At 73.5% G+C, this 22593-nt stretch overlaps 8 protein-coding genes across 10 annotated transcripts; 5 read left to right on the top strand and 3 right to left on the bottom strand.

The window, feature by feature from the left end:
* Positions 1-1197: 1197 nt before the first annotated feature.
* PCP4L1 (Purkinje cell protein 4 like 1) lies at positions 1198-2619 on the bottom strand. 2 transcript variants are annotated; one of them, XM_068415308.1, is made up of 3 exons: positions 2590-2619; positions 2249-2303; positions 1198-1864 (listed from the first exon to the last, which is right to left on the bottom strand). In XM_068415308.1, the coding sequence occupies exons 1-3, from the start codon at positions 2596-2598 to the stop codon at positions 1719-1721; spliced, it is 210 nt and encodes a 69-aa protein (XP_068271409.1). In that variant the 5' UTR covers positions 2599-2619; the 3' UTR covers positions 1198-1718. The 2 variants fall into 2 exon arrangements, with proteins under 2 accessions (XP_068271409.1, XP_068271408.1); XM_068415307.1 differs by having other exon boundaries at positions 1198-2303.
* Positions 2597-6111, top strand: NR1I3 (nuclear receptor subfamily 1 group I member 3). The gene is made up of 9 exons (XM_068415159.1): positions 2597-2671; positions 3558-3793; positions 4360-4490; positions 4846-5012; positions 5089-5297; positions 5375-5520; positions 5603-5719; positions 5786-5891; positions 5982-6111. Exons 1-9 carry the CDS (start codon positions 2597-2599, stop codon positions 6109-6111), a joined length of 1317 nt encoding a protein of 438 aa, XP_068271260.1.
* Positions 6112-6174: 63 nt separating this feature from the next.
* Positions 6175-8533, bottom strand: TOMM40L (translocase of outer mitochondrial membrane 40 like). Of its 2 annotated transcripts, none has more exons than XM_068415287.1 (9): positions 8409-8532; positions 8085-8152; positions 7892-7984; positions 7602-7703; positions 7381-7486; positions 7183-7305; positions 6995-7071; positions 6805-6907; positions 6175-6733 (listed from the first exon to the last, which is right to left on the bottom strand). In XM_068415287.1, the coding sequence occupies exons 1-9, from the start codon at positions 8506-8508 to the stop codon at positions 6594-6596; spliced, it is 912 nt and encodes a 303-aa protein (XP_068271388.1). In that variant the 5' UTR covers positions 8509-8532; the 3' UTR covers positions 6175-6593. The 2 variants fall into 2 exon arrangements, with proteins under 2 accessions (XP_068271388.1, XP_068271389.1); XM_068415288.1 differs by having other exon boundaries at positions 6630-6733; positions 7183-7279; positions 8409-8533.
* A 1732-nt stretch (positions 8534-10265) lies between these two features.
* APOA2 (apolipoprotein A2) lies at positions 10266-10742 on the top strand. The gene is made up of 2 exons (XM_068415304.1): positions 10266-10490; positions 10570-10742. The coding sequence occupies exons 1-2, from the start codon at positions 10291-10293 to the stop codon at positions 10685-10687; spliced, it is 318 nt and encodes a 105-aa protein (XP_068271405.1). The 5' UTR covers positions 10266-10290; the 3' UTR covers positions 10688-10742.
* Positions 10743-11002: 260 nt separating this feature from the next.
* On the top strand, positions 11003-12118 carry UFC1 (ubiquitin-fold modifier conjugating enzyme 1). The gene is made up of 6 exons (XM_068415300.1): positions 11003-11130; positions 11253-11320; positions 11430-11493; positions 11572-11648; positions 11739-11829; positions 11919-12118. The coding sequence occupies exons 1-6, from the start codon at positions 11008-11010 to the stop codon at positions 11988-11990; spliced, it is 495 nt and encodes a 164-aa protein (XP_068271401.1). The 5' UTR covers positions 11003-11007; the 3' UTR covers positions 11991-12118.
* Positions 12119-12353: 235 nt separating this feature from the next.
* USP21 (ubiquitin specific peptidase 21) lies at positions 12354-17110 on the top strand. The gene is made up of 13 exons (XM_068415266.1): positions 12354-12437; positions 13117-13915; positions 14832-14891; positions 15141-15264; positions 15355-15466; positions 15564-15701; positions 15777-15841; positions 15923-16026; positions 16117-16203; positions 16283-16361; positions 16486-16593; positions 16695-16809; positions 16890-17110. Exons 1-13 carry the CDS (start codon positions 12391-12393, stop codon positions 16978-16980), a joined length of 1929 nt encoding a protein of 642 aa, XP_068271367.1. The 5' UTR covers positions 12354-12390; the 3' UTR covers positions 16981-17110.
* Positions 17111-17426: 316 nt separating this feature from the next.
* On the top strand, positions 17427-20244 carry PPOX (protoporphyrinogen oxidase). Its single transcript, XM_068415277.1, has 12 exons — positions 17427-17572; positions 17661-17795; positions 18181-18296; positions 18368-18500; positions 18586-18730; positions 18816-19006; positions 19080-19140; positions 19229-19347; positions 19465-19578; positions 19640-19789; positions 19859-19901; positions 19972-20244. Exons 1-12 carry the CDS (start codon positions 17486-17488, stop codon positions 20106-20108), a joined length of 1431 nt encoding a protein of 476 aa, XP_068271378.1. The 5' UTR covers positions 17427-17485; the 3' UTR covers positions 20109-20244.
* B4GALT3 (beta-1,4-galactosyltransferase 3) lies at positions 20157-22571 on the bottom strand. Its single transcript, XM_068415278.1, has 6 exons — positions 22288-22571; positions 21879-22114; positions 21614-21804; positions 21416-21538; positions 21111-21215; positions 20157-21036 (listed from the first exon to the last, which is right to left on the bottom strand). Exons 1-6 carry the CDS (start codon positions 22541-22543, stop codon positions 20541-20543), a joined length of 1407 nt encoding a protein of 468 aa, XP_068271379.1. The 5' UTR covers positions 22544-22571; the 3' UTR covers positions 20157-20540.
* Positions 22572-22593: the final 22 nt, after the last annotated feature.

Below are 22593 nucleotides of genomic sequence, written 5' to 3'. Positions count from 1 at the left end.
GTCCCCGAGGCCACCCATCGTGGCTGCGCCCCACCCTAGGGCCACCCTTTACCCTCATCCCCAGCCAGCCATTAATTAAAGCTCACTCTAATTAACACAGACACCAAGTCTCAGGTCCTGCCCTGGGTGCACAGCCCCGGGCATGGCCACGGGGTGGGCGGGGGGGGGTGTCTCCCTCCACCGCCATTGCTCACCCAGTGGTGACGGTCACCGTCCCGGCAGTGGGGCTCAGGGAGGGACGGCAGCCCCGGTGCTGGGGGGCAGCAGCGGGGGCGCGGGGCTGACTCTGCACTGGAGCGGAGCGGGAGCGCTCCCACCGCAGGGCCCAGCGCCAGCCCACAGCCCCGTCCCGCATAGGAGCAGACCCGGAGCACTCGTCCCCCCGGCCCCGGAGCCCCCCCGGCCTTGCCACCGGGGCTATAATTGTCTTTTCCCTAATAAGTCTGCAGAGCGAGCGGGGCCGAGCCCCGGCCCCGGTGCCCCCGGGGTGTCCCCTGGGCTCTGCCTTCCCCTTGGCCACCGACGCTGTTTTTCTTTCCAGGAGCTATTTCTGCCGACGCCGCGGCTCCGCGCGGGGCCCCAGCATCCACGGTCACCCCACGGCACCGGGCACGGACCGGCGCTGCAGTCACACGCCCGGGAATCCCGGTGTGAACCCCCCACATCGCTTCATTTTAACCACCCCAAAGCACTTTTTTTCTCATCACCAGCAGCAGCCCAAGTACCTCCTGCGGCAGCTCTCGCCGGTGCCGCGGTGGGAGCCGGGGCCGGGAACCGCCACCGAAACAGGCACCGAGAGAAACTTTGATGCCCAAAGGGCCGCGGCACCGCGAGGCCTTCGTCCCCTGAGGAAGAGGAGCGAGCGGCGGTGTCTCTTGCGGCAGCAGCAGAGCGGTGCGATGGGAAACGAGGCCACGGCTCCAGGGGCTGGGACGTTCAGTGGAATTTCATGGGAAAAACCCCAAATCGGAGAGTGGTGGGAGATGCTGTGAGGGGGGTGAAGGCATTCCCAAACCACCAGCCAAGGGTCCCCATCTCAAGGGGGGGACCCTCCACCTGCACCCCGGGGCCACTAACAGGGGGCCCCACCCCGCTCCCCAGAGAACGGGGACCTGGGGGTCCCGCCGGGTGGGGACCGTCCCCACACCCCCCCCCCCCCACAGACATGCACCAGCGCGGCTCCTCTTCCCCGATCGTTTATTCTTTACACATGCTAAAAGCCCCCCCAGGCGAGGGGACGGTGACAGGAATGCGGGGAGGGGGCGGAGTGAGGATGAGGAGCCGTGGTGTCCCCGTGGTGGGCTGCGGCCAGTCCCCCCGGCAGTGTCCCACCCCCGGGATGGGACAGGGGCTCCCCCCGCTCGGGGGACATCGGTCCCTCCCCGGCACGTCCCCAGCAGCCAGCGTCATCGCCGCGGGCAGGAAAATCGGGGCTGCCCGAGGAAAAGGGGCATTTCTGGGCCATCCCCCCGCACCAGGGCCACCTCCGCCCCGGGGGACACAGGGCTCCGCGGTGTCCCCCCCATATCGACCCCCCAGCTCCACCCGGGGTCCCGGCTCAGGGGTGGGCGAGGGGTAGGGAAGGGCTAAGCCCCCCCCGGCCCCGCTCGCCGGGGATGGGGCAGCCCTGGCACGGTGCGGGACAGGATGGGGCCGTGCCCGCGTGCAGAGCTGGGGGTCCGCCGCCGGTGGGGGGGGTCCCGGGACCCCGCAGCCGCTCAGGGCCCCGACTCCTTCTTCCGCTTCTGGAAGCGGCGGAATTTGCCCTGGATGGCGAGCGCGGCTTTCTCCGTCTCGGGCGCGCTCAGGTCGATGTCGATCTCCTCCTCCTCCTCTTCCTCCTTCTTGGGGTCGCCGGCTTTGGCTGGGGGGGAGGTGGGGGGCGGACAGGGGCTGCCCTGGTCACAGCCGGGCACTCCCAGACTCACCTCAGCACCCAGGGAGCACCCTGAACCCCCTCCCCACAGCAGGGCACACCCGGGGGGACACCCCATCACCCCCCCCCGGATGAGGGACACTCCGGGGGCACCCCACGCCCCCCCCAGGGGACGGGGGAAGGACAGAGCGGGTCCTCAAATCCATCCAGGTGTCACCCCCCGCCATGGTGGGGACACAATCCCCGAGGGTCCGGGGATAGGAGCAGCCAGCGGGGTCCCACGCACCGGGGCAGAGCGGGGGTCCCGGGGGGGGGCACGGGACAGAGGTGACACCGGTGCCGGGGCACCCCGCCGGTGCCGGGGGTCCTCACCTGCCTCCTGCCCGCCGGGGGCCTCCGCCGCGGAGGGGGACTCATGGGGGCTGCGCTGCGGAGAGAAAGGGGCGGCCGGGGGTGACACAGGGCCCCCAGCAGCAAACCTGCACCGGGGGCAGCACGGGCTCTGCTTTACCGGTCACCCCCCCAGCCACCGCGGCTCCCCCCGGGGTGCAGCATCCTCCCTCCTCACCCGCCTCCCAGGGCACGTCCCGCCCGTTACCAAAAATAACGGGAAAAAAAGGAAAACCCTCGTTTTGCGCGGCACCGGCACCGGCACCGGCACCGGCACCGGCACCGGCACCGGCACCGGCACCGGCACCGGCACCGGCACCCACCTCGCTCATGGCCGCTCCGCTGCCGCCGCCGCTCCCGGTACGCGGCGCCCCGCGCTCCGCCGCCGCCTTTATAGGGGCGTCGGTGAGTGACGGCCACGGGCAGCCAATGGGACGCGGGGGCGTGGCCGGGCAGGGACCCGCCCCCCCGCGTGTCTCACACCCCCCCGAGCCTCGACGCCCCGCGGAGCCGGACCGGGGAGAACCGGGGGGAACCGGGGGGCTCCGAGGTGGGGGGTGACTCCGGGGGGGGGGGGTCACAGGGACCCTGCTGGCACCTCCCCGTGGCGGCTGGTGACGGGGACCCTCCTGCAGCGTCACCGGTGGCAGGATGGCCACCGCCGTGTCCCCGTCCCCTCTGGGCTCCGGCACCCCAAACACCTCCCCCAGCACCCACGTGTGTCCCCCTGCCCGCGTGTCCCTGTGTCTGCCTGTCCCCTGCCTGTCCCCTGCCTGTCCCCTGCCTGTCCCCTCCATACCTGCCTGTCCCCTGCTCCTGCCTGTCCCCCACACCTGCCCATCTCCTGCCTGTCCCCCACGCCGGCCATGCCTGTCCCCACCTGTCCCTCCCGTGCTGCCTGTCCCCGTCCCACGTGCTGCCTGTCCCCGCCTGCCGCAGCCTCCCTCAAGTTCAAGGTTCAAACTCCACAGGGCTCCGGCTGCGAGGCAGCGGGGACGAGCCGGGGCCGGTGGCCCCTTGCTGCACGGCGGCGAGCACTGGGCAACGGTGGGCATGCGGTCCCAGGTACCGGCACTGACGGGCACTGGCTGCCTTCGGGGACATCACGGGGCAGGGGGGACACGGTGGCTTTGAGGGGACGCGCAGGGGACAGGGCGTGGGAGCCAGTGTCGGGGCAGCAGCCGCGGGCCGGGCAGCGCTGCCTGCAGGGCCAGCGCCGGGTGTTGCTCAAGCGGGAGCCGAGTGTGCACACAAACGCCCCGCACACCTGCACACCCGCCCCGTCTTGCAGGCTCTGTCCTCCCTGCGGTCCCCCCCGGTCTCGTCACCGTCACCCGCGTCCCTTGCCATGTCCGCGTCGAGCCCCTCGGACGCGGAGAGCAGCCCCCGTGCGCTGCCGGGCCCCCAGGTCCCCGGAGGGGAGGACGCGGAGCCCGGGGAGGAGAAGGTCTGCGCCGTGTGCGGGGACCGCGCCACCGGGTACCACTTCCACGTCATGACCTGTGAGGGCTGCAAGGGCTTCTTCAGGTGGGGGCTGCCACCGCGGGGGGACCCCGGGTGGCACGGAAGGGGTGTCCGGGGACAGAGTGGGATGGGATGGGGTGAGGGGACAAGATGGGATGGGGCAGGACAGGACGGGACGGAATGGGACAAGATGGGCTGAAATGGGACAGGATGGGATGGGATGGGATGGGATGGGATGGGATGGGATGGGATGGGATGGGATGGGAGAAGGTGATGGGACAGGACAAGATGGACTGGGCTGGGATGAAATAGGATGGGATGGGATGGGATGGGATAAGATGGGATGAAATGGGATGGGATGGGACAAGGGGACAGGATGAGACAGATGGGACGGGACAAGACACAACAGGGTGGGATGGAACAAGATAGTCCCATGGACAGGGACTGGATGGGACAAGATGGGACTGCTGCTGCCACTTTGCTCGGGCCACCTGGCTTCTCCAGGGCACAGTGGTGACGGGGTCTTGGGGGCTGGAGTGGCCCCCGCCCCAGGACATCCTGTCCCCCAGCCCCTGCAGCCCCTCTGTCCCCCGGGGACACACAGTGACAGCTCCCACGTGTGTCCCCAGGCGCTCCATCAACAAGGGCGTCCACTTCACCTGCCCCTTGGCCCGGAGCTGCCCTGTCACCAAGGCCAAGCGGCGTCAGTGCCAGGCCTGCCGCCTCCAGAAGTGCCTCGATGTGGGCATGCGGAAGGACAGTGAGTGCGGTGGCACGGGGACAGCGGTGGGGACACGGGGGGAGAGGGGACGGGGTGACACAGGGGAGACCGGGGGGAAGAGATGGACATGGAGCAGAGGGGAGAGGGAGGACCTGGGGGGACAAGGGATGACAAGGGGCAGAGAGGACGGGCCTGGGTGGGATGGCAGAAGAGGACACGGGGCAGAAGGGATGGGGCAGCCCAGGGGCAAGGGGACAGCAAGGGACAGGGGCACAGATGTGACAGCAGGGGGGTGTGGGAGAGAGGGGACCCCCGTAGGGAGAGGGGACCTCGGGGTACTGGTGGCTCCGAGCACCCGGGGGAGGGCCCACGCCACCGGTGACCCCGGCGGCAGTGATCATGTCGGAGGAGGCGCTGCGGCAGCGGCGGGCGCTGCGGGGGCAGCGGCGGCGGGAGCAGCCGGGGGGGCTGACGGCGGAGCAGCAGGAGCTCATCGGCATCCTCATCGCGGCCCACCAGCGCACCTTCGACTCCAGCTTCTCCCAGTTCACGCACTACCGGGTGAGCGGGACCCCCGGGACCCGGTCGTCCCCGCGGGTGCCCCGGCACAGCACTGACGCCGCGCCCGCCACCGCAGCCCGCCGTGCGCCTCTACATCCCCAGCCCGCAGCCGCAGAGCCCGCCGGAGCCCGGCGTCCCCGCGGCGCAGCCGCCGTCCCCGCAGCCGCCCTGCCTGGACGAGGACGTGCTGCCCGACGTCTTCTCCATGCTGCCCCACTTCGCCGACCTCAGCACCTTCATGATCCAGCAAGTCATCAACTTTGCCAAGGAGATCCCGGCTTTCAGGTCTGCGGGGGGGGGGCACGGGCAGGAGACCCCCGCCACCGCCCCGGCCCTGACGGCCCCCTCGCCCCCCCCCGCAGGAGTTTGCCCATCGACGACCAGATCTCGCTGCTGAAAGGGGCGACGCTGGAGATCTGCCAGATCCAGTTCAACACCGTCTTCAACGAGGAGACCAACGCCTGGGAGTGCGGGCAGCACTGCTACACCATCCAGGACGGAGCCCTGGGTGAGGGGGCGCGGCGGCGCGGGGGGCAGGGGACAGCCGTGCCCCCGCCCCGGCTCGCCCGTCACCGCCGTGCTCCCCCCAGCCGGTTTCCAGCAGATCTACCTGGAGCCGCTGCTCAAGTTCCACGTCAGCCTGAAGAAGCTGCGGCTGCACGAGGCCGAGTACGTCCTGCTCCAGGCCATGCTGCTCTTCTCGCCAGGTAGGGACGGCGGGGGCCGCGCGGGGCGTCCCCTCGGCCCCGCTGACGGCCCCCCACCGCCCCCAGACCACGCCGGCGTCACCCAGCGGGACCTCATTGACCAGTTCCAGGAGAAGGTGGCCCTGACGCTCAAGAGCTACATCGACCACCGGCACCCCATGCCCGAGGGCAGGTACACGCTGCGGGGGGGTCGCACGGCCGCGGTCCCCTCCGCCACGGGGACGGCCACCGGGTCCGAGCTGGGCGCTTCCCCCCGCCCCAGATTTCTCTACGCGAAGCTGCTGCTGCTGCTGACGGAGCTGCAGACGCTGAAGGTGGAGAACACGCGGCAGATCCTGCACATCCAGGACCTGTCCTCCATGACGCCGCTGCTCTCCGAAATCATCAGCTAGAGCCCGGGCCAAGCCCCGGCCCCCGGCCCCGGGGCTCACCGGCCACCAGTGCTCATCACAGGGCAGAGTAAAGCTCCTTTATTTTTCCAGGCTCCGCGCGTGTGTGCACGCAGGCACCGCCGGCCCCTGCCGCGGCCCGGAGCCACCCCCCGCGCCGCCGCAGGGAAACCGAGGCAGCGCAGGGGCGGGAGCAGAGGGAAGCGCCGCGCTGGGGAGAGGAGGGCGGCGCGGGGCCGACGGAAGCCCCCGGCCCCAAGCGGCAGCTGCTCCTCAGCCCGAAGGCGCTCACGGCCGCCACGAGCCATCACACAGTGTCCCCCGGCCACCAAGGACCAGGTCCCCCCCTCCGCGGGCTCCCCTGGCACCGCGGCGCAAGAGCGGGGCCCGGACGGCGCCCCTGCGGCACGGCACAGCACGGCACGGCACGGCACGGCGGCTCCCTGAGCAGGACGGTGGCACGCGCCGCCCGCCCCTGCGGCCCCTCAGCCCACGATGACGCTGAAGCCGCAGTGGAAACGGTTCTTCCAGTGGTTGAGGAAGGCGCCCAGAGCCAGGGTGACGGGCAGGGGGGGCAGCTTCTTCTCCAGCACCCCCCCGACGCTCCAGTTACTGTCCAGGAGCCCTGCAGGGGGAGCAGGGTGAGCGCCCGGCCAGCGCCGGGGGTGCCGGGGGCCGGCGCGGCTCCTCGCTCACCTCTGAACACCATGTTGGCCTGCGGCAGGTTCAGCTGGTAGCCAAAGGCGAAGGTGGTGTCCTGCAGCCGCGTGTTGGCCTCCAGCTCCACCCCGACCTGCACCTGGGGAGGGAAACGTGAGGCCCGGGGGGGACGGGGACGCGGGGGGGACGGGGACGTGGGGGGATGGGACGCGGGGCGGACGCTCACCTGCTCGTTGGCGCGGTGGTAGTAGCTGGCGTGGGCGCCGCCGTAGCCCACGTTCAGTGTCGCCACCCACTTCAGGGCTGGAAGAGAGAAGCAAAGCGGGGGGCGAGGGGAGCCGGCGCGTCCCCTCGGAGCCGGTGGGACCCCCAGGGCCGTGCCTGCGGCCCCCCAAGCGCGGGGCGCCCCCGTACCCGTGTATTTCCCGGCCAGCGTGAGGATGGCTCCCTCCTCCCCCGGCCGCCGGTGATAAACCATCTCCCCGCCCAGCACCAGGCGGGAGGTGACGCTCTGGAGAAAATGGGCCACCAGGATCACTGCGGGGACAGCGTGGCCCTCAGCGCGGGGCCCCCGCGGGCCCGGCAGCCGGGGGGGGGGGGCGCCCCGCTCACCGGACTCGCCGAGGAGGTCGGGGTTGCCCAGCGTGAGGGTGGCCGTGCAGTCGTCCCCCCGGTACTCGCCGTCGAACTGCCACGTCACGAACTTGGCCTGGTGCGTCTGCAAGGCGACGGGCACCGCGGCGGGTCCTGCCACCGTCCCCGCCACCGCCGGGGGGTGACGGAGACGCCCCCCCTGGCGCCCCCCGCCCTGGGGCCTCTCCCCCCGGCCCCACCTGGAAGACGGCTTTGGTGCGGATGCGCTCGGCCACGAGCTGCAGCACTTGGGCGTTGAGGCTGCCGCTGTTGTCCATGTCCCCGACCAGCGTGGGGAAGGCCTGGGGACAGGGGGGGTCAGCTGGGGGGGGACAGGGACACCCTACCCCCCTGCCACAGCTTCTTCCGCAGACTGGGACCCTGACCCCCGGTAACCCCCACCCATCCTGGTGCCACTCCAGAGCCTTGCGGCCACCCCAGGGCCATCCACCGTCCCAGGGCCACCCCGGGGCCACCCTCAGGGACTCACCTCGGTGGGGCTGAGCTGCCGGTCCCCCACGAAGGTGGCGTTGAAGTGGTAGCTGGAGGGGCCGAGAGTGCTCATGTGAACCGTGTGTGTCACCTGCGGGGACAGGGCGTCAGTGGGGGACACGGGGGTGGCCGGGGGGGGTGGCAGCAGCCCCCCCAGCACGGCCCCGCGTGTCCCGGTGTGTCCCCCTGACCTGGAAGTGGCTGCTCAGGGTCTTGTTGACGATCAGTTTCACCCCCTCCATCTGCTGCGGGAAAACCTCTGGCGGAGAGCGGGGGCTCAGCGGGGACACCGCTGCCAGCCCCCCCGGGGGACACCCGCTGCCAGCCCCCCCGGTGACACCGCCGCCAGCCCCCCCGGGGGACACCCGCTGCCAGTCCCCCCGGGAACATCGCTGCCACCCCCCCGGTGACACCGCTGCCAGCCCCGCCCCGGTGACACCGCTGTCAGCCCCCCCGGTGCCTCCCCACCCCTCCCGGATCCCCCCGCAGGCCGCCCCCCCGGCGCCCCCCCCCACCTTTGCACTGCCGGTGCAGCTCATCGAAGCTGCCGGGGCTGCCGAGCGGGTCCCCGCGGCGCGGGGCGCGGGGCGCGGCGGGGCGCAGCGCGTTGCCCATGGCCCGTCCCGGCGCTACGCCCCGGCCCCGCCGGCCGCCGCCATCGCGCGCGAGGCCGCCGCCGCCATGGCGCGCGCGGGCAGCGCCCGCCGCCCATTGGCTGAGCCCGCGGGGGCGGGGCCGCGCCGCTCCGCGCTCCCCCGGGCCCCCGGCCCCGCGCGGGGCCGGTCCGGGGCTGCCGCGTTCCGCCCTCCCCCCCGCCCCGTGTCCCCCCCGCGCCCCGTGTGCCCCCAGCTCCGCCCTGTCCCCGCCCTCCGCACCCCGTTCCCCCTCGTGTCCCATTCTCGTGTCCCTTGTCCCCTCCCCGTGTCCCTGGACCCCCCCGGCTGTGTCCCCATTCCCCCCCCGTGTACCCCCCATGTCCCCTCCCTGTGTCACCCCCACATCCTGTCCCCCCCATCTCCCCTGCCCTGTGTCCCCAACCCCACGCTCCCCTCCTCGCCCCCTGCCCCTGGACCTTCCCCGTGTCCCCCCCGCCCCTGTCCCCATCCCCTCCTGCCGTCACCACCAGCTTTCCTAGAAAAGGCTGACGTGGGCAGGGGCTCGGAGCCGAGGGGGCCTCGGTGGCCCCGCTGGTGACTCTGGGGACGGGGAGTTTTTGTCCCCGGTGCCACCCAGGTGCCCTTTGGCCGCGTGTCCCCAAACAGCGCCGGAGCTGGCCCCCGGCCCTGCCGCAGGGTGTCCCCAGGGTCCCCTCCCACAGGTGGCCCCTCTGGGACCCCGCGGGCACGGCCCCCGCCTGCCCCGCACCGAGTCACGCCATCACGTTGGCGGCCGAGGGTCAGCGATAAGGCGGGCGATGACCTTTGTCCCGTGGGCGGTGGCCGGCGCGTGCAGCCCCTCGGGGTGCCCCCACCGAGCGGGGACCCCGGGGTGGGGCGGCCACCAGCACCCGCGGGGCTGGGGCGGAGGGGCTGGTGGGTGCTGGAGTGGGGGTACGGGGGGGCTCTGGGGCCATTGGGGGGCCCTGGGGGTCCCGCTGTGCTATAGGGCTACAGCCCGCTGTGGGGCTGCAACACGCCATGTGGCCACGTGTGCCACAGGGCCACCACGTGCCATGGGGCTCCAACATGCCACAGGGCAACTGCGTGCCCTAGTGTACCAATGTACCACGGGGCCACTGCGCGCCACAGGGCCACTGCATGCCATGGGGCCACCAGCCAAGCCCCCAGTGCAGCAGCCCCAGCCCCCCGGGCCCCCCACAGCCCAAACCCGAGCCGTTGTCACCCACCGCCTGTGTCCTGCCCAGGGCAACGGGGTGTTGGGGACACAGGGACAGGACCCCGGGGTGCGGGGCCACCCCTGGCGAGGACGAGGAGGGGCCATCCCCCACAGCGACCCTTACCCCCGCCGTGTTTACCCAGGCTGTGGCAGGGGCCGGCACGGCCCCCCTGGCCCAGGGGCGGGAGCTGGCCTGGGGGATATAAGCAGCCCCCGAGGGGGCACCCCCAGAGTCCTACCCAGGTGAGCGGCAGCCGGCCCCCAGCGCCAGGGCAGGAGGGGGCCGTGGGGCAGGGATGGGGCAGGAGGGGGACGGAGGTGCTGCGGAGTGGGATGCGACAGGAGTGGGGCAGGAAGGTGCCAGTGGAGCCATGGGGCTCGGATGGGGTGGGACGGGGCTCTGGGGTCAGGATGGGGTGGGAGAGGGATGGCAGGGCTGTGGGGCAGCAATGGGGCAGGAATGAGCGTTGGGAAGGTGCTGTGGGGCGGGAGGGGACAGTGGAGCCGCGGGGCACACCGGCCGCCGCTGACCCGTCCCCGCAGGCCCCCCGCCCTGCCGAGATGAAGGTGCTCGTGGCCGCCGTGCTGCTGCTCTGCGCCTGCCGCCTCCAGGCTGCCCTGGTGAGGCGCGAGGCCCCAGCTGAGGAGGCCGCCCCGGCCGTCGAGGACTTCTTCACCCAGCGCCTCCAGTCCTTCTCCGAGTTCATGACCAAGGAGCTGCCCCAGAAGCTGCAGGTGGACGAGCTGCACAGCCAGGCCAAGTACGGGGGGACGATGGGGGGACAATGGGGAGTCGGGGGCCACCCCTCGCCCCCCCCTCACTGGCCGCCTCTCCCCCAGGGCCTACCTGGACCGGGCCAACAAGCAGCTGACGCCGCTAGCCCAGGAGCTGCGGAGCAACGTCCTCGGCTTCTTCTCCTCCCTGCTGGAGCTGGGCAAGGACGAGGGGCAGCGCTGAGCCCCGCCATGGCGGCCCCCACAACCCCCCCGTGACAATAAAGCCCTGGAGCCGCTGCCGTGTCCCTGGTGCTGTGGGGTTGGGGGGGGGTTGGGGGGGGTGGCGGCTGAGGCCCGACAAACTCAGCTCTGCCAGCACTAAAGAGGGCGGCGCCGGGGCGGCGTCACGCCGAGCCCGTGCCCCTAGTAAAGATGGCGGCGCCGCCCCGCCCCCACCGCAGCACGCCACACCCCTAAGCAAGATGGCGGCGCGAGGGGCAGCGCCTCGGCAGGCGTCACTTCCGCCCCGAGACAAGATGGCGCCGCTTCCGGCGGCGGGAGATGGCGGATGAGGCGGCGCGGCGGGCGGTGGCGGAGCTGCCGCTGCTGCGGACGGCGGCGGGGCCGCGGGACCGGGAGGGGTGGGCGCCGCGGCTGAAGGAGGAGTACCGCGCTCTCATCCAGGTGCGCCGGGCCTGCCCTGCTGGGCCGCGTCCCCCGGTGCCTCCCGGTCCCCCGGTGCCTCCCGGTCCCCCTGATCCTCGGGCGCGCGGCGGCCCCGCTCACCCCCGTTCCCCCCCCACCAGTACGTGGAGAACAACAAACGCGCCGATAACGACTGGTTCCGCCTGGAGTCCAACGCCGAGGGCACCCGGTGGGTGAGCGGGGCCGGGCCGGGCCTCCCCTCGCCTTGGGGCCGCTCCGGTGTCCCGGGGGCCCCGGGATTGAGGGGGGCGGGGGCTGGGCCCCCCCGTGTGTTGCAGGTGGTTCGGGAAGTGCTGGTACGTCCACGAGCTGCTCAAGTACGAGTTCGCCATCGAGTTTGACGTGAGCGGGGGGGCTGAGGGGAGGGGCGGGGGGGTCGGGGGGGGCCTGCGGGGCCGCTGACCCCCGTTTCCCCCCCAGATTCCGGTGACCTACCCCTCCACCGCCCCCGAGATCGCCATCCCCGAGCTGGACGGGAAGACGGCCAAGATGTACAGGTGGGGGGGAGGTACCAGGGAGGGGTGCTGGGGGGGGTCCCGGGGGTGCCCCTGCCCCTGGGGGGGCTGACGGCTCCCTCCTCCCCGCAGGGGGGGCAAGATCTGCCTCAGCGACCACTTCAAGCCCCTCTGGGCCAGGAACGTCCCCAAGTTCGGGTTGGCCCATCTGATGGCGCTGGGGGTGAGTCGGGGCTGTCACCCGTGGTGGGGGGGGGGGCTGTCACCCGTGGGGGGGGTCCCCATGGGGCCGCTCACCCCCTGTCCCCGCAGCTGGGCCCCTGGCTGGCCGTGGAGATCCCCGACCTCGTCGCCAAAGGCATCATCCAGCACAAGGAGAAGTGAGCGGCTGGGGGGGGGTCGGGGGTGCTGCCCCCACCCCGGGAGGTGCCGACCCCCCCACACCCCCCCCGGCTGCTCCCACCGCGCCCCCCCGCTTTGCTGCTGCTCCCTAATAAACTGTTCAGCCTCCACCTTGCCCCCGCCTCGCTCCGGAGGGGCCCGGCCCCCCCTGCAGCCTTCGGGGGTCCGGCCGCCCCGCGCGACGCTACAGAAACACTTTGTCGGGGGACGCTGTCGCTTTAAGGCGTCCGGGCGCGGCGGCCCCTTTAAGGGCGGGCGGGGGACGCCGCTCGGTTTCCACAGTGACGCGGAGGCGTCAGAGGGGGCGGGGCGCGGCGGCGGCGCAGGCGCAGTGCGGCGCGCGAGGCCGGCGGGGGCGGGGCGGCGGCCGGGAGGAACAAAGATGGCGGCGGGCGCTGCGGGAGTTGTTGCCATGGCGGCCCGCGGGAGGTGCGGCGGCGGCGGGGGGGGGCTCTGCGGGGCCGGGGGAGGGCTGGGCGGCGATGGGGGGGCGATCGGTCCCCCCCAGGTGTCCCCAGTACCGGGCTGAGGGTGGGACACGGGTGGGGGACAAGGCCCCGTGGGGGGGGGGGGGAATTGGTGACCGTGGGGCGGGGGGGACAGAGCGGGGGACGGTGGCCGGGTGGGCCGTGGGCTGGGGACAGGGCCGGGCCGGGAGGGGGTCCCCGCGGCGGGGGGCGGGCGGCTTTTCCGTGGCCGGCCCCGCGGGGCTCTTTGCTCCGGCCGGCAGCCGAGGGCTCGGGGCTCCCGCCGTGCCACGGCCCCCGCGGGGCCTGCACCCCCCGGGCGGGAGGAACCGGCTCCCGGCGGTGCCGAGCACCTCCGCGACTCACCCGCCGGCTCGGGGAGCGCGGCACTCGCCTCCCGGCCGTGCCCCGCGGGGTCCCGCTGGGGCCGGGCTGTGCCCTGGTCCCCTCGGGTGAGCCGGAGCGTCTGTCCTTGTGCCGCAGGGCCCCCCTGGACGGGACCCGCCGTCCGGCCGCTCGCCGCGGGGGGCTGTGAGCGGTGCTGGCGGGAGGCGGTGCGGCGAGAGAGGTGGGTGCGCGCCCCGGTGCCCCCGCGTGCCGGCCCGGTGCCTCCGGCGTCAGCCCGGTCCCTCTCCCCGCAGGGCTGCCCTCTCCGCCGTCCCCGCGATGCCCCAAGCCTCGGAGCACCGTGTCGGCCGGGCCAGGGACCACGCCGTCGTCACCTCCCAGCCCAAGGCGGCCGGCAAGCTGCCCAGCGGGCACCGGGCCCTGAGCCAGGAGCGCCATGCCGCCCTCCTGGCCTCCACCGCCAACGGGCTCTCCCCGGCCCCCAAGCTTCGCCTCCTGCCGCCCCGGCCCGGCCCGATGGACGACCGCAGCAAGAAGCTGGAGCTGGACCGGGGTCGGGCCTCAAAGCGGGGGGAGGCTCTCCGCAGCTCGGCGTGCCGGCGGGGGCCCGTGAAGGCGGACCACGCGGTGCGGGTGCCCGGCGCTCCGCAGGCGGGTGCCGTGCCGGGCAGCGCCTCCTTCTCCCTGCCCGCCGGGGCCTCGCTGGTGGGGCGTGAGGCCGAGCGCCGGCGGAGCAACCTGTCCCGCTCCAAATCCATCAGCATCGGGGACCTGAGCCAGGGCGGCAGCGGCGGCCGTGCCGAGGACGTGGCAGCGGTGCTGAGCCGGCTGGTGCTGAGGGACTGCGGCCACCAGCTGAGCGCCGGCTCGCTGGCCCTCAGGAGGAGCTCCTCTCTCCGGAGGGTCAACATCTCCCCAGGGCTGGACGGGAAGCCCGCCACGCCGCTGCTCTCCGTCCGGCCCGAGGGCTGCCCGCGGACTCGTACTGCCCCCGACCCCCCGTACGCCCACAGCCCCGACGTCCCGGCGCCCGGCAGCCCCGCCCTGGGCAGAGCCCCGGCACCCGGCAGGACCGAGGAGAAGGCAGCAGCCGTAAGAGCCCCAGGATTTGTCTCTGGTTGCGGGGCAGCAGCTTCGTTGCCGTCGGGTGACGCCGCTGGGGTGGGACGGGGGTGCTGGTCTCACCTCTCCCTGCTCCGTTCCTCCTGGGGGACCCCCACTGTGAAAGGGTCGAGTCCCCTCGGCTCCGGGGGTGCCGGGGGCTGGCCGGTACCGTGCCCGTTTCCGCATCCGCCTCCTCCCTGCTGAGCAGCCGAGCCTTGTCCTCCACTTGCCCTGGGCCACGTGTGAGGATTAGGTGCCCTGAAATCCTGGGGCCAGGCCTGCGGTGGTGGGGGACGGGGACAGGGCTCGGCCCCCCGCAGTGTGTCCCCCACCAGCGGTGCAGGGGGCTGCCCCCGGCCCCGCCGAGCCGCCCCGCTCCCCGCGCTGCTCTCCCGCACCTCGCCGGCGCGGCGCGGGACAGGCAGGTCTGTTTGCCTCCGCTCCCCGTTCTCCGGGCGCCCGCTGTCCCCGAGGTGGCTGTCCCGCTAATTAATCCCCCCGAGATGAGCCTCCAGCAGGGCCCAGAATAGCCAGGGGAAATCGGATCAGCTAATGAGCTGTGGCTTAGAGAGACGGGGGGGGCCCGGCCACGGCGGTGCCGCAGTCCCGTCCCGGCGCCCGGGCGGTGCCGGAGCCATGCCGGGGCTGCAGGGGGCCACGCTGGTGGAGCTGCCGCGCCAGCTGCACCGCACCCTGCTCACCAAGCGGGAGCTGCAGGGCCGCGGCGCCGACATCTCCGAGTCGGTGGTACACACGGCCGTCATGGGGCTGCTGCTCGTCAGCGGCGAGGTGAAGCTCGGCGGCGGGGGCCGTCCGTCTGTCCGGCCGTGGGGAGGCGAGGGGCGGACAGGGGGGTTTGCTGCGTGGGGACGGGTCTCACTCCTGTCCCTTTGTGTCCCCGCAGACCCATCACACCCTGCTGCTGGGCTCGGGCCACGTCGGCCTCAGGAACCTGGGCAACACGGTAAGCGATGCGTCCCCCTGTCCCCTGAGCCGTCCCGTCCCTCTGTCCTGGGGCGTGCGAGGGCCCCGGGGTCCCCCTTGGCTCGCAGCGGCCATAAGGAAGCAGTTCCCTTCCGCTGGGACCGGTGCGTCCCCGGGGCTCCCCCAGCCCCTCGGGGGTCCCCTCAGCACAGCCGGGGACGGTGGGGGACATGCCGAGGCCCGGTGGCCCCCCCGGAGCGTCACCGCGCCCCCGCCGCTCTCTCCGCAGTGCTTCATGAACGCTGTGCTGCAGTGCCTGAGCAGCACCAAGCCGCTGCGGGACTACTGCCTGCGCCGGGACTTCCAGCAGGAGCAGCCCCCCGGCCCCCGCGCCCCCCAGGAGCTCACCGAAGGTGGGACGGGAGCCCCCGCAGCTCACCCCCCCCCCAGCTCTTACATAAACCCGCCGGCGCTGACACCCGGCGCGTCCCCCGTCCCCGCAGCCTTCGCCGATGTCATCGCCGCCCTCTGGCACCCCGACTCCTCCGAGGCCGTCAACCCCGGGCGCTTCAAGGCCATCTTCCAGAAATACGTCCCCTCCTTCACCGGATACAGGTGAGGCTTCGCCCCCCCGCCCCGGGGGACCCCCGGCAGCTCCCCCGCCCCCGGGGGGCCGGGGGCAGCGGTGGGCGATGGGTCCCTCCCGCCGCAGCCAGCAGGACGCGCAGGAGTTCCTCAAGTTCTTCATGGACCGGCTGCACGTGGAGATCAACCGCAAGGGCCGCAGGACCCCCAGCATCCTCTCGGACGCCCGGCGGACCCCCGCGCTGGAGGACCCCGAGACGCTGAGGTGAGGGGGAGGGGGGTCCCCAGGGGGGAGCCCCGGCCGCGGGGACACAGCCCGACCCGCCGCCGTTCCCTGCAGCGATGATGAACGCGCCAACCAGATGTGGAAGCGATACCTGGAGAGGGAGGACAGCAAGATCGTGGGTGAGCGCTGACCCCCCTGGGCCCCCCAAGCCCCTTGGCGTGCTCCTCTACGCCCGGCCTCACGCCCCCCCTCGCCCCCAGACCTCTTCGTGGGGCAGCTGAAGAGCTGCCTCAAGTGCCAGGCGTGCGGCTACCGCTCCACCACCTTCGAGGTCTTCTGCGATCTCTCCCTGCCCATCCCAAAGGTAGGGACGGGGCAGAGCCCCCCTGTCTCCCCCAGCTACCCCCCGACCCCTCTGGCCCCACAGGACCCCACCTGACCCTCTCCCCCGCAGAAGAGCTTTGCCGGCGGCAAGGTCTCGCTCCACGACTGCTTCAGCCTCTTCACCAAGGAGGAGGAGCTGGACTCGGAGAATGCCCCGGTAAGAGGCCGGGGCTGGTGGCTCGGCACCCCCGGCTCTGCACCCCCGGCCCCCCTCACCGGCGCCGTGCCCCCCGCAGGTCTGCGACAAGTGCCGGCAGCGGACGCGGAGCACGAAGAAGCTGACGATCCAGCGCTTCCCCCGCATCCTGGTGCTCCGTATCCTTTGGGGACCGGAGGGTGGGGGGCTGGGGGAGGGCCTGGGACCCCCGGGGCTGCCGGTGCTCGCGGTGAGGGGCGAGGGGGTGTCCCGGGGAGCAGCGTTTCCCTTGACGCTGCCCAGACCTGAACCGGTTCTCCACCACCCGCTACTCCATCAAGAAGTGCTCCGTCTTCGTGGACTTCCCCCTGCAGCAGCTCAACCTGCGGGAGTTCGCCAGCGAGAAGGCGGGTGAGGCGCGGCGGGGGGACGCGGCGGGGGGATACGGCGGGGGGACGCGGCGGGGACGCACCGGGCCTGGGGACAGCGCTGAGCCCGGCCTCCCGCCGCAGGCAGCCCCGTCTACAGCCTCTACGCCCTCTGCAACCACTCGGGCAGCGTCCACTACGGCCACTACACGGCCTTCTGCCGCGACTCGGCCGGCTGGCGCGTCTACAACGACTCCCGGTAGGTGCCCCCCGCCCCCGCACACCGCGCCTCGCCCGGGCCCCGGCCGGGGCGGGCGCGTGCTGAGGGTGCCCCCGCAGCGTCTCGCCCATCAGCGAGAACCAGGTGCCGTCCAGCGAGGGCTACGTCCTCTTCTACGAGCTGGAGGAGCCCCCGGGCAGGAGGCCCTGAGCCCCCCCGGCCCATCGGGGTGGGGTCTGCCCCTCCCCGGGCCCCCCCAGCCCCCCGTGGCGGGGTGTGGGCCGAGGGCAGCGGCCGCAGCTGCCCCGGGCAGGGCTTTTGTGAATAAATTTACTAAAAAAAAAAAACCCAAAAAGCCGAAGTTTGGAGGTGGGAAGGGTCAGGGCGGGCTGGGGGGGGGGAGGAGCGTGAGGGGCGGGGCAAGGGCAGGGGGGCGGGGCTCAGTGCGGGAGGGGCGGGGCTATGCCGCGGGGGCGGGGCGCGTTTCCGGCCGTCCCGCCCCGCCCCTGGCCCCGCGCAGCCGCCGTAGCGCCGGTGGGCGGTGCCCGCGCCTGTCCGTCAGGGCACAGCTTCGTGCCATTGGTGCTCCGCGCCGTTGGCCCCGCCCTATTCCCCTATCAGTCGCGGGGAAGGGGCGGGGCCTGCGCAGCCCGGGCGCGGGAAGGGGCGGGCGGGGGCCCGGGGGCGCCGGTGCTCGGCGCGGCCCCGCTCCCTCATGCCGCCGACCGTGGCCGTCGTGGGGGGCGGCATCAGCGGCCTGGCCGCCTGCTACCACCTGGCGCGCGGCCCCCGCCCGCCCAAGGTGAGCCCGGGGGGGCCGCGGTGTCCCGGGGGGGCCGGGCTGTCCCCCGGGGGTCCGGGCTGTCCCCGGGTGACGGCGGCGTCCCCAGGTGCTGCTGCTGGAGGCCAGCGCCCGCCTCGGGGGGTGGCTGCAGAGCACCCGCACGGCCGACGGGGCCGTGTTCGAGCACGGGCCCAGGGGCATCCGCCCCGCGGGGGCGGTGGGCGCCGACACCCTGCGCATGGTACGGGGGAGAAGCGGGGTCGGGGGTCCCTGGGGCTTGGCTCGGGGTGCTCGAGGGGTCCCAGGGTGCCGGGGTCGGGGGGAGGGTGTCTCTTGGGCAGGGTGCTGGGGTCAGGGGTCCCTGGGTGGGTGTTTGGGTCTGGGGGTCTCTGGGGGCACGAGGGCACGGGGGTCCCGGGGTGTGGTGGTCCGGGGGGGCCCTGGGGCTGGGTGCAGGGTGCCAGAGGGTCGCTGGGTGGGTGCTGGGGTCTGGAGGGGGTCCCTGGGTGGGTGCTGGGGTCTGGGGGGTCCCTGCACTGGTGCCAGGGTGCGGTCAAGGCTGCCCCGGGGCAGATCCTGTGCCCTCTGCTGTGCCCGTCCCCCTCGTCGCGCCCGTGTCCCCGCAGGTCTCTGAGCTCGGCCTGGAGGGTGACGTCCTGCCCGTCCCCGGAGACCACCCGGCCTCCAGGAACCGCTTCCTCTACGCCGGCGGGGCCCTGCACAAGCTGCCCTCGGGCCTGGGGTAGGTGCCCACCCTAGTGTCACCCCGGTGCCACCTGCGGGCCACCTCCCCTGAGCCCTCCGTGTCCCCAGGGGCCTGCTGCGGCCGGTGCCCCCCTTCTCGCGGGCGCTGCTCTGGAGCGGCGTGCGGGACCTTCTGGCGCCGGCCGGGACGGAGCCCGACGAGAGCGTGCACGCCTTCGCTCGCCGCCGCTTCGGCCAGGAGGTGGGTGCCTGCGATAGCGCCGGGGCTTATCAGGGCCCAGCAGGGGCCGGGCGGGGACCAGCCTCACCCCGCTGCGTCCCCGCAGGTGGCCGACATCGCCGTGGACAGCCTGTGCCGGGGGGTGTTCGCCGGGGACTGCCGGGCGCTGAGCGTCCGCTCCTGCTTCCCCGCGCTCTTCGAGGCCGAGCGGCACCGGCGATCCGTCCTGCTGGGGCTGGCGCTGGGCTCCGGTGAGCGCCGGGCCGGGGGGACGCGAGGGGGACACCCCGGTGCCGCCACTACGGCGTGAGGGGACACTGGCGTTGTCGCCCGCAGGGAAGGAGCGCGGGGCCGAGTCGGGGCTGAGCCGGCGGGCGCGGGCCGAGCGCTGGAGCCAGTGGTCGCTGCGGGGCGGGATGGAGAGCCTGGCCGAGGCGCTGGCGGCCTTCCTGCGCCCGCGCGGCGTCGAGCTGCGCTGCCACGCGCCCCTGCGCCGCCTGCGCCGCCACCACGACGGCCGCTGGCAGGTAGGGCCCTGGGGTGGGGGGTGCCGGGACGCTGGGTCCCTCTGACCCCCCCCACCGCACTCCTTCCCCCCAGCTCACCCTGGCAGATGGCACCGTGACGGCCAACCACGTCATCAGCGCCCTCCCGGCCGCAGGTAGGGCTGGGGGTGCCGGGGCTCCCCCAGGGTGGGAGAGGGGCAGGGGGACGGCGTGGTGCCCCCCTGATGTGCCCTCTCCCCCCAGCCCTGGCTGAGGTGCTGCCGGCTGAGGCAGAGCCACTGGCACAGGAGCTGCGGCGCATCCCGGCCGTGTCGGTGGCCGTGGTGAACCTGCAGTACAAGGGCGTCACGTTGCCTGTTACGGTGAGAGCCGCACCCATGGGGGGGTCCGCCAGCACCCACAGGTGATCCCGGCACCCACGGGGGTCCCCTGGCACCCACGGGTGACCCTGTCCCGCTCACGCCGCTGCTGCCGCCCAGGGCTTTGGGCACCTGGTGCCCTCCTCCGAGGACGCGTCCCTCCTGGGCATCGTCTACGACTCGGTGGCCTTCCCCCAGCACGACGGCACAGGGGCCGCCTCGATGCGGCTGACGGTGAGCGGAGGGGGACGGGGAGGGGACGGGGATGATCTGGGGGGCTCATGGTGCCGTGCAGGCGATGCTGGGAGGCGCCTGGTTCCAGCAGAGCTTCGGGGACCCTGTGGCAGCGACGCCGGCACTGCTGCTGCAGCGGGCGCAGGCGGCCGTGCGGGAGCAGCTGGGCCTGGAGCCGGCCCCGACCCGCTCCATCGTCAGGGTGCACCAGGTGGGTGACGGCACCGCGGGGCGGGGGGCTTGGAGGGTCCCACGGGGCTCACCGGCTGCTCCCCCCCAGGCCTGCATCCCCCAGTACACGCTGGGCCACTGGCAGCGCACAGGTAAGGGGGTGCCGGGGCGCAGGGGGGGGTCCCATGACCCCGCAGAGGCGCCCACCGCCCGTCCCCGCAGAACGCATCGGCCGCTTCCTGGCGGAGCAGCGGCTGCCCCTCAGCCTCGTCGGGGCCTCCTACGCCGGCGTCTCCGTCAACGACTGCATCGCCAGCGCCAAAGCGGCCGTGGGGCGGCTGCTGGGGCGGCCGCGCTGAGCCCCGGCGTCCCCGCGGCCCCCCCGGCACCAGGCAGCCCCGCAGCAGTAGGACAAAGTTGTTTTTTTTAATTGAAAAACCCTTATAAAGGTCCAGGGAGCGGCTCATAAATAGAATAAATAACCATGCGCCGGCAGCGCAGCCCGTGACCGCCTTCAGGCACCCGCAGCCCTCAGGGAGCTGGGGCTGGGCGAGACCCCGGCCCTCCCTGCGCCCCTGCCTGAGGGTGCTCCCCAGGACCAGGCACCGGCCCCACGGCCAGCAGCTCCCCGGGTGGTTGCCCCTGGGCTCGTTGCTTCCCTCAGTCTCTCCAGCAAGGCCACAGCACGACCAGCCCGGCCGCAGCTCCCCCACCCCGCACACGGCCGGGGTCCCTTTCCGGGGCTGGGTCGTGGCAAGCAGAGTCCATATGGGGGCCATGGTGGCCAGCGGCTAGCGGGTACCCTGGGCCAGGCTCTGGTTGTCCCCACGGGTGGGCAGGGTTCCCTCCTGCTGTGCCGCAGCCACAGGGGCGCTGCTCCCTGGGTGGGCATCACCCTCCCCAGCAGCCTCGGGGCTGCGCTGGGTGATCCCCGGTGCCGGCAGGGAGCCAGCGCTGCCCTGGGTGCCGTTACCGGCCATCGGCTGCTGCGCGGTGGCCGTGGGCAGCCGGGGGGACAGGGACAGCCCCTGGCCGCCCCACCCCACGGCGTCCCGGGGCAGCTTGCGCAGCATCTCCTCGCGGAAGAGGCTGGTGCTGCTGCGGTACCTCTGGCCCTCGCGGCCCGGCCCCGGCCCCCTGCGGCCCCGGCCGGCACGGGGGTCCGTCCCGATGTCCGCCGTGAGGTTGGTGTAGAGCGGGTGGAGGTGCTTGGCCAGCAGCGTGTAGGTGAGGGAGTTCATCCCGTCCTGCGTCCACATCCGCTGCGTGCGGATCAGCAGGTCGAACCTGGAAGGGATGAGGGGGAGCGTCACCGCCGCGCCCCCCCGCCAGCCCCCCGCGCCCCCCGCCAGCCCCCCGACCTGTGGGGGTTCTCCTCGTTGCCTTTGTCGCTCTTGTGCTTCACCATCTTGTAGTGGCCGATGGAGATGGGCGGGCGGGCGATCTTCATGCCGGCCAGGCGCACCCTGCGGACGAGCCACCACGTCACCTGAGGGTGCCGGGCAGGGGGACGCCGCCTGCGCATCCCTCGGTGCGGCAGCAACGGCCCCCACGCGCTCATCCTGCGCGGTGACGCCGTCCCGGGGCCCGGCGAGCAGCCAGTGCCTCCCGGTGTGACACAAAACACGGGGGACGGTGAGACGGGCCGGTCCCCGCGGCGTCCTACCTGGTGGCGATGTCATCGTCCTCGCCGCCCCAGCCCCAGTACTCGTTGGGGAAACCGTTGATCTTCATGTACTGGTCAGGGGTGAGAGCCGAGACCCCCCCGAAGTACTGGGGGTACGGCAGGCTGCGGGAGGGGGGCAGGCGCTGAGCCAGGGCCCGTCCCCTCGCTCCCGGCTCGCCCCCCGCCGCAGTCGCTCACCTGTACCCGAATTTATTCATGGCGACCGAGACGTGTTTGGGGTTCCAGGGGTCGCAGGTGTAGAGGTTGTGGTCGTTCTCGGGGATGAGGTCGACGTCGTGGAGGAAGAGGCAGTCCCACTCCTCGTCCTTCAGCGCCTCCTTCACCCCCACGTTCAGCAGCTTGGCCCGGTTGAAGGTGGAGTTCCCCGCCTGCGGGGACGGCCGGTTGGCAGCGGCGGCCCCCGGTGAAGCCCCCGGTGAGGCCCCCGGCACCCCGGACTCACCTGGTGCACCACGTAGATGCCGTACTGGAGCTGCTGGCGCTGCAGGAAGGGGTGCAGGTAGTAGAGGAGGTGGCCCAGGTGGGTCTCGCGGTTGCGGTGGGGGATGATGACAGCGGTGCGGGACCGGGGCTCGCAGGCGGGGGGCTGGTACCGGCCGCCCTCCCGCACCGCCGGGTTCTTCGCCCGGATCTGCTCCAGCGTGGGCACCCGGCTGAAGCTCACCGTCAGCGGGCCGACTGCGCGGGGGGAGGCGGGGGCTGGCGTGGGGCGGCGGGGGCGGCACCCGCGGCGGGGTGCGGGTCCCCGGGGCCGCTCCCCCCCCGCCCCGCAGCTGCCGGGCCCCGGAAGGGGCGGTCCCTGCCCCACCGCCCCCCGGGCCCGCGTGGGTCCCGCCCCCGGCCGCACTCACCGAGGAAGGGCGAGCGCTCGGGGCAGAAGGGCAGCGGCCGCGCGGGGTCGGGGCGGGCGGGCGGGGGCGGCAGGAGCCGGCTGAGGTTGGCGTAGACGTCGTGGGTGCGGGAGTAGTCGAAGACGGGCCCGGCGGCGCGGCCGAAGAGCGCGGTGAGGTTGCGGAACCCGCCCAGCGAGAAGTAGGCGACGAAGGCGAACTGGCAGCCGACGAGCAGGGCCAGCGAGCGGGGCCGCTCCAGCAGCCGCCGCAGCATGGCGGGGCGCGGCCCGGCCCGGTCACCGCGGCGGCGGCGGGCGGCGTCCG

This window comes from Nyctibius grandis, chromosome 17, assembly GCF_013368605.1.
Source record: "Nyctibius grandis isolate bNycGra1 chromosome 17, bNycGra1.pri, whole genome shotgun sequence".
NCBI lineage: Eukaryota > Metazoa > Chordata > Aves > Nyctibiiformes > Nyctibiidae > Nyctibius > Nyctibius grandis.
The sequence above is the reverse complement of the archived record's forward strand: the minus strand, read 5'-3'. Positions and strand labels throughout refer to the sequence as shown.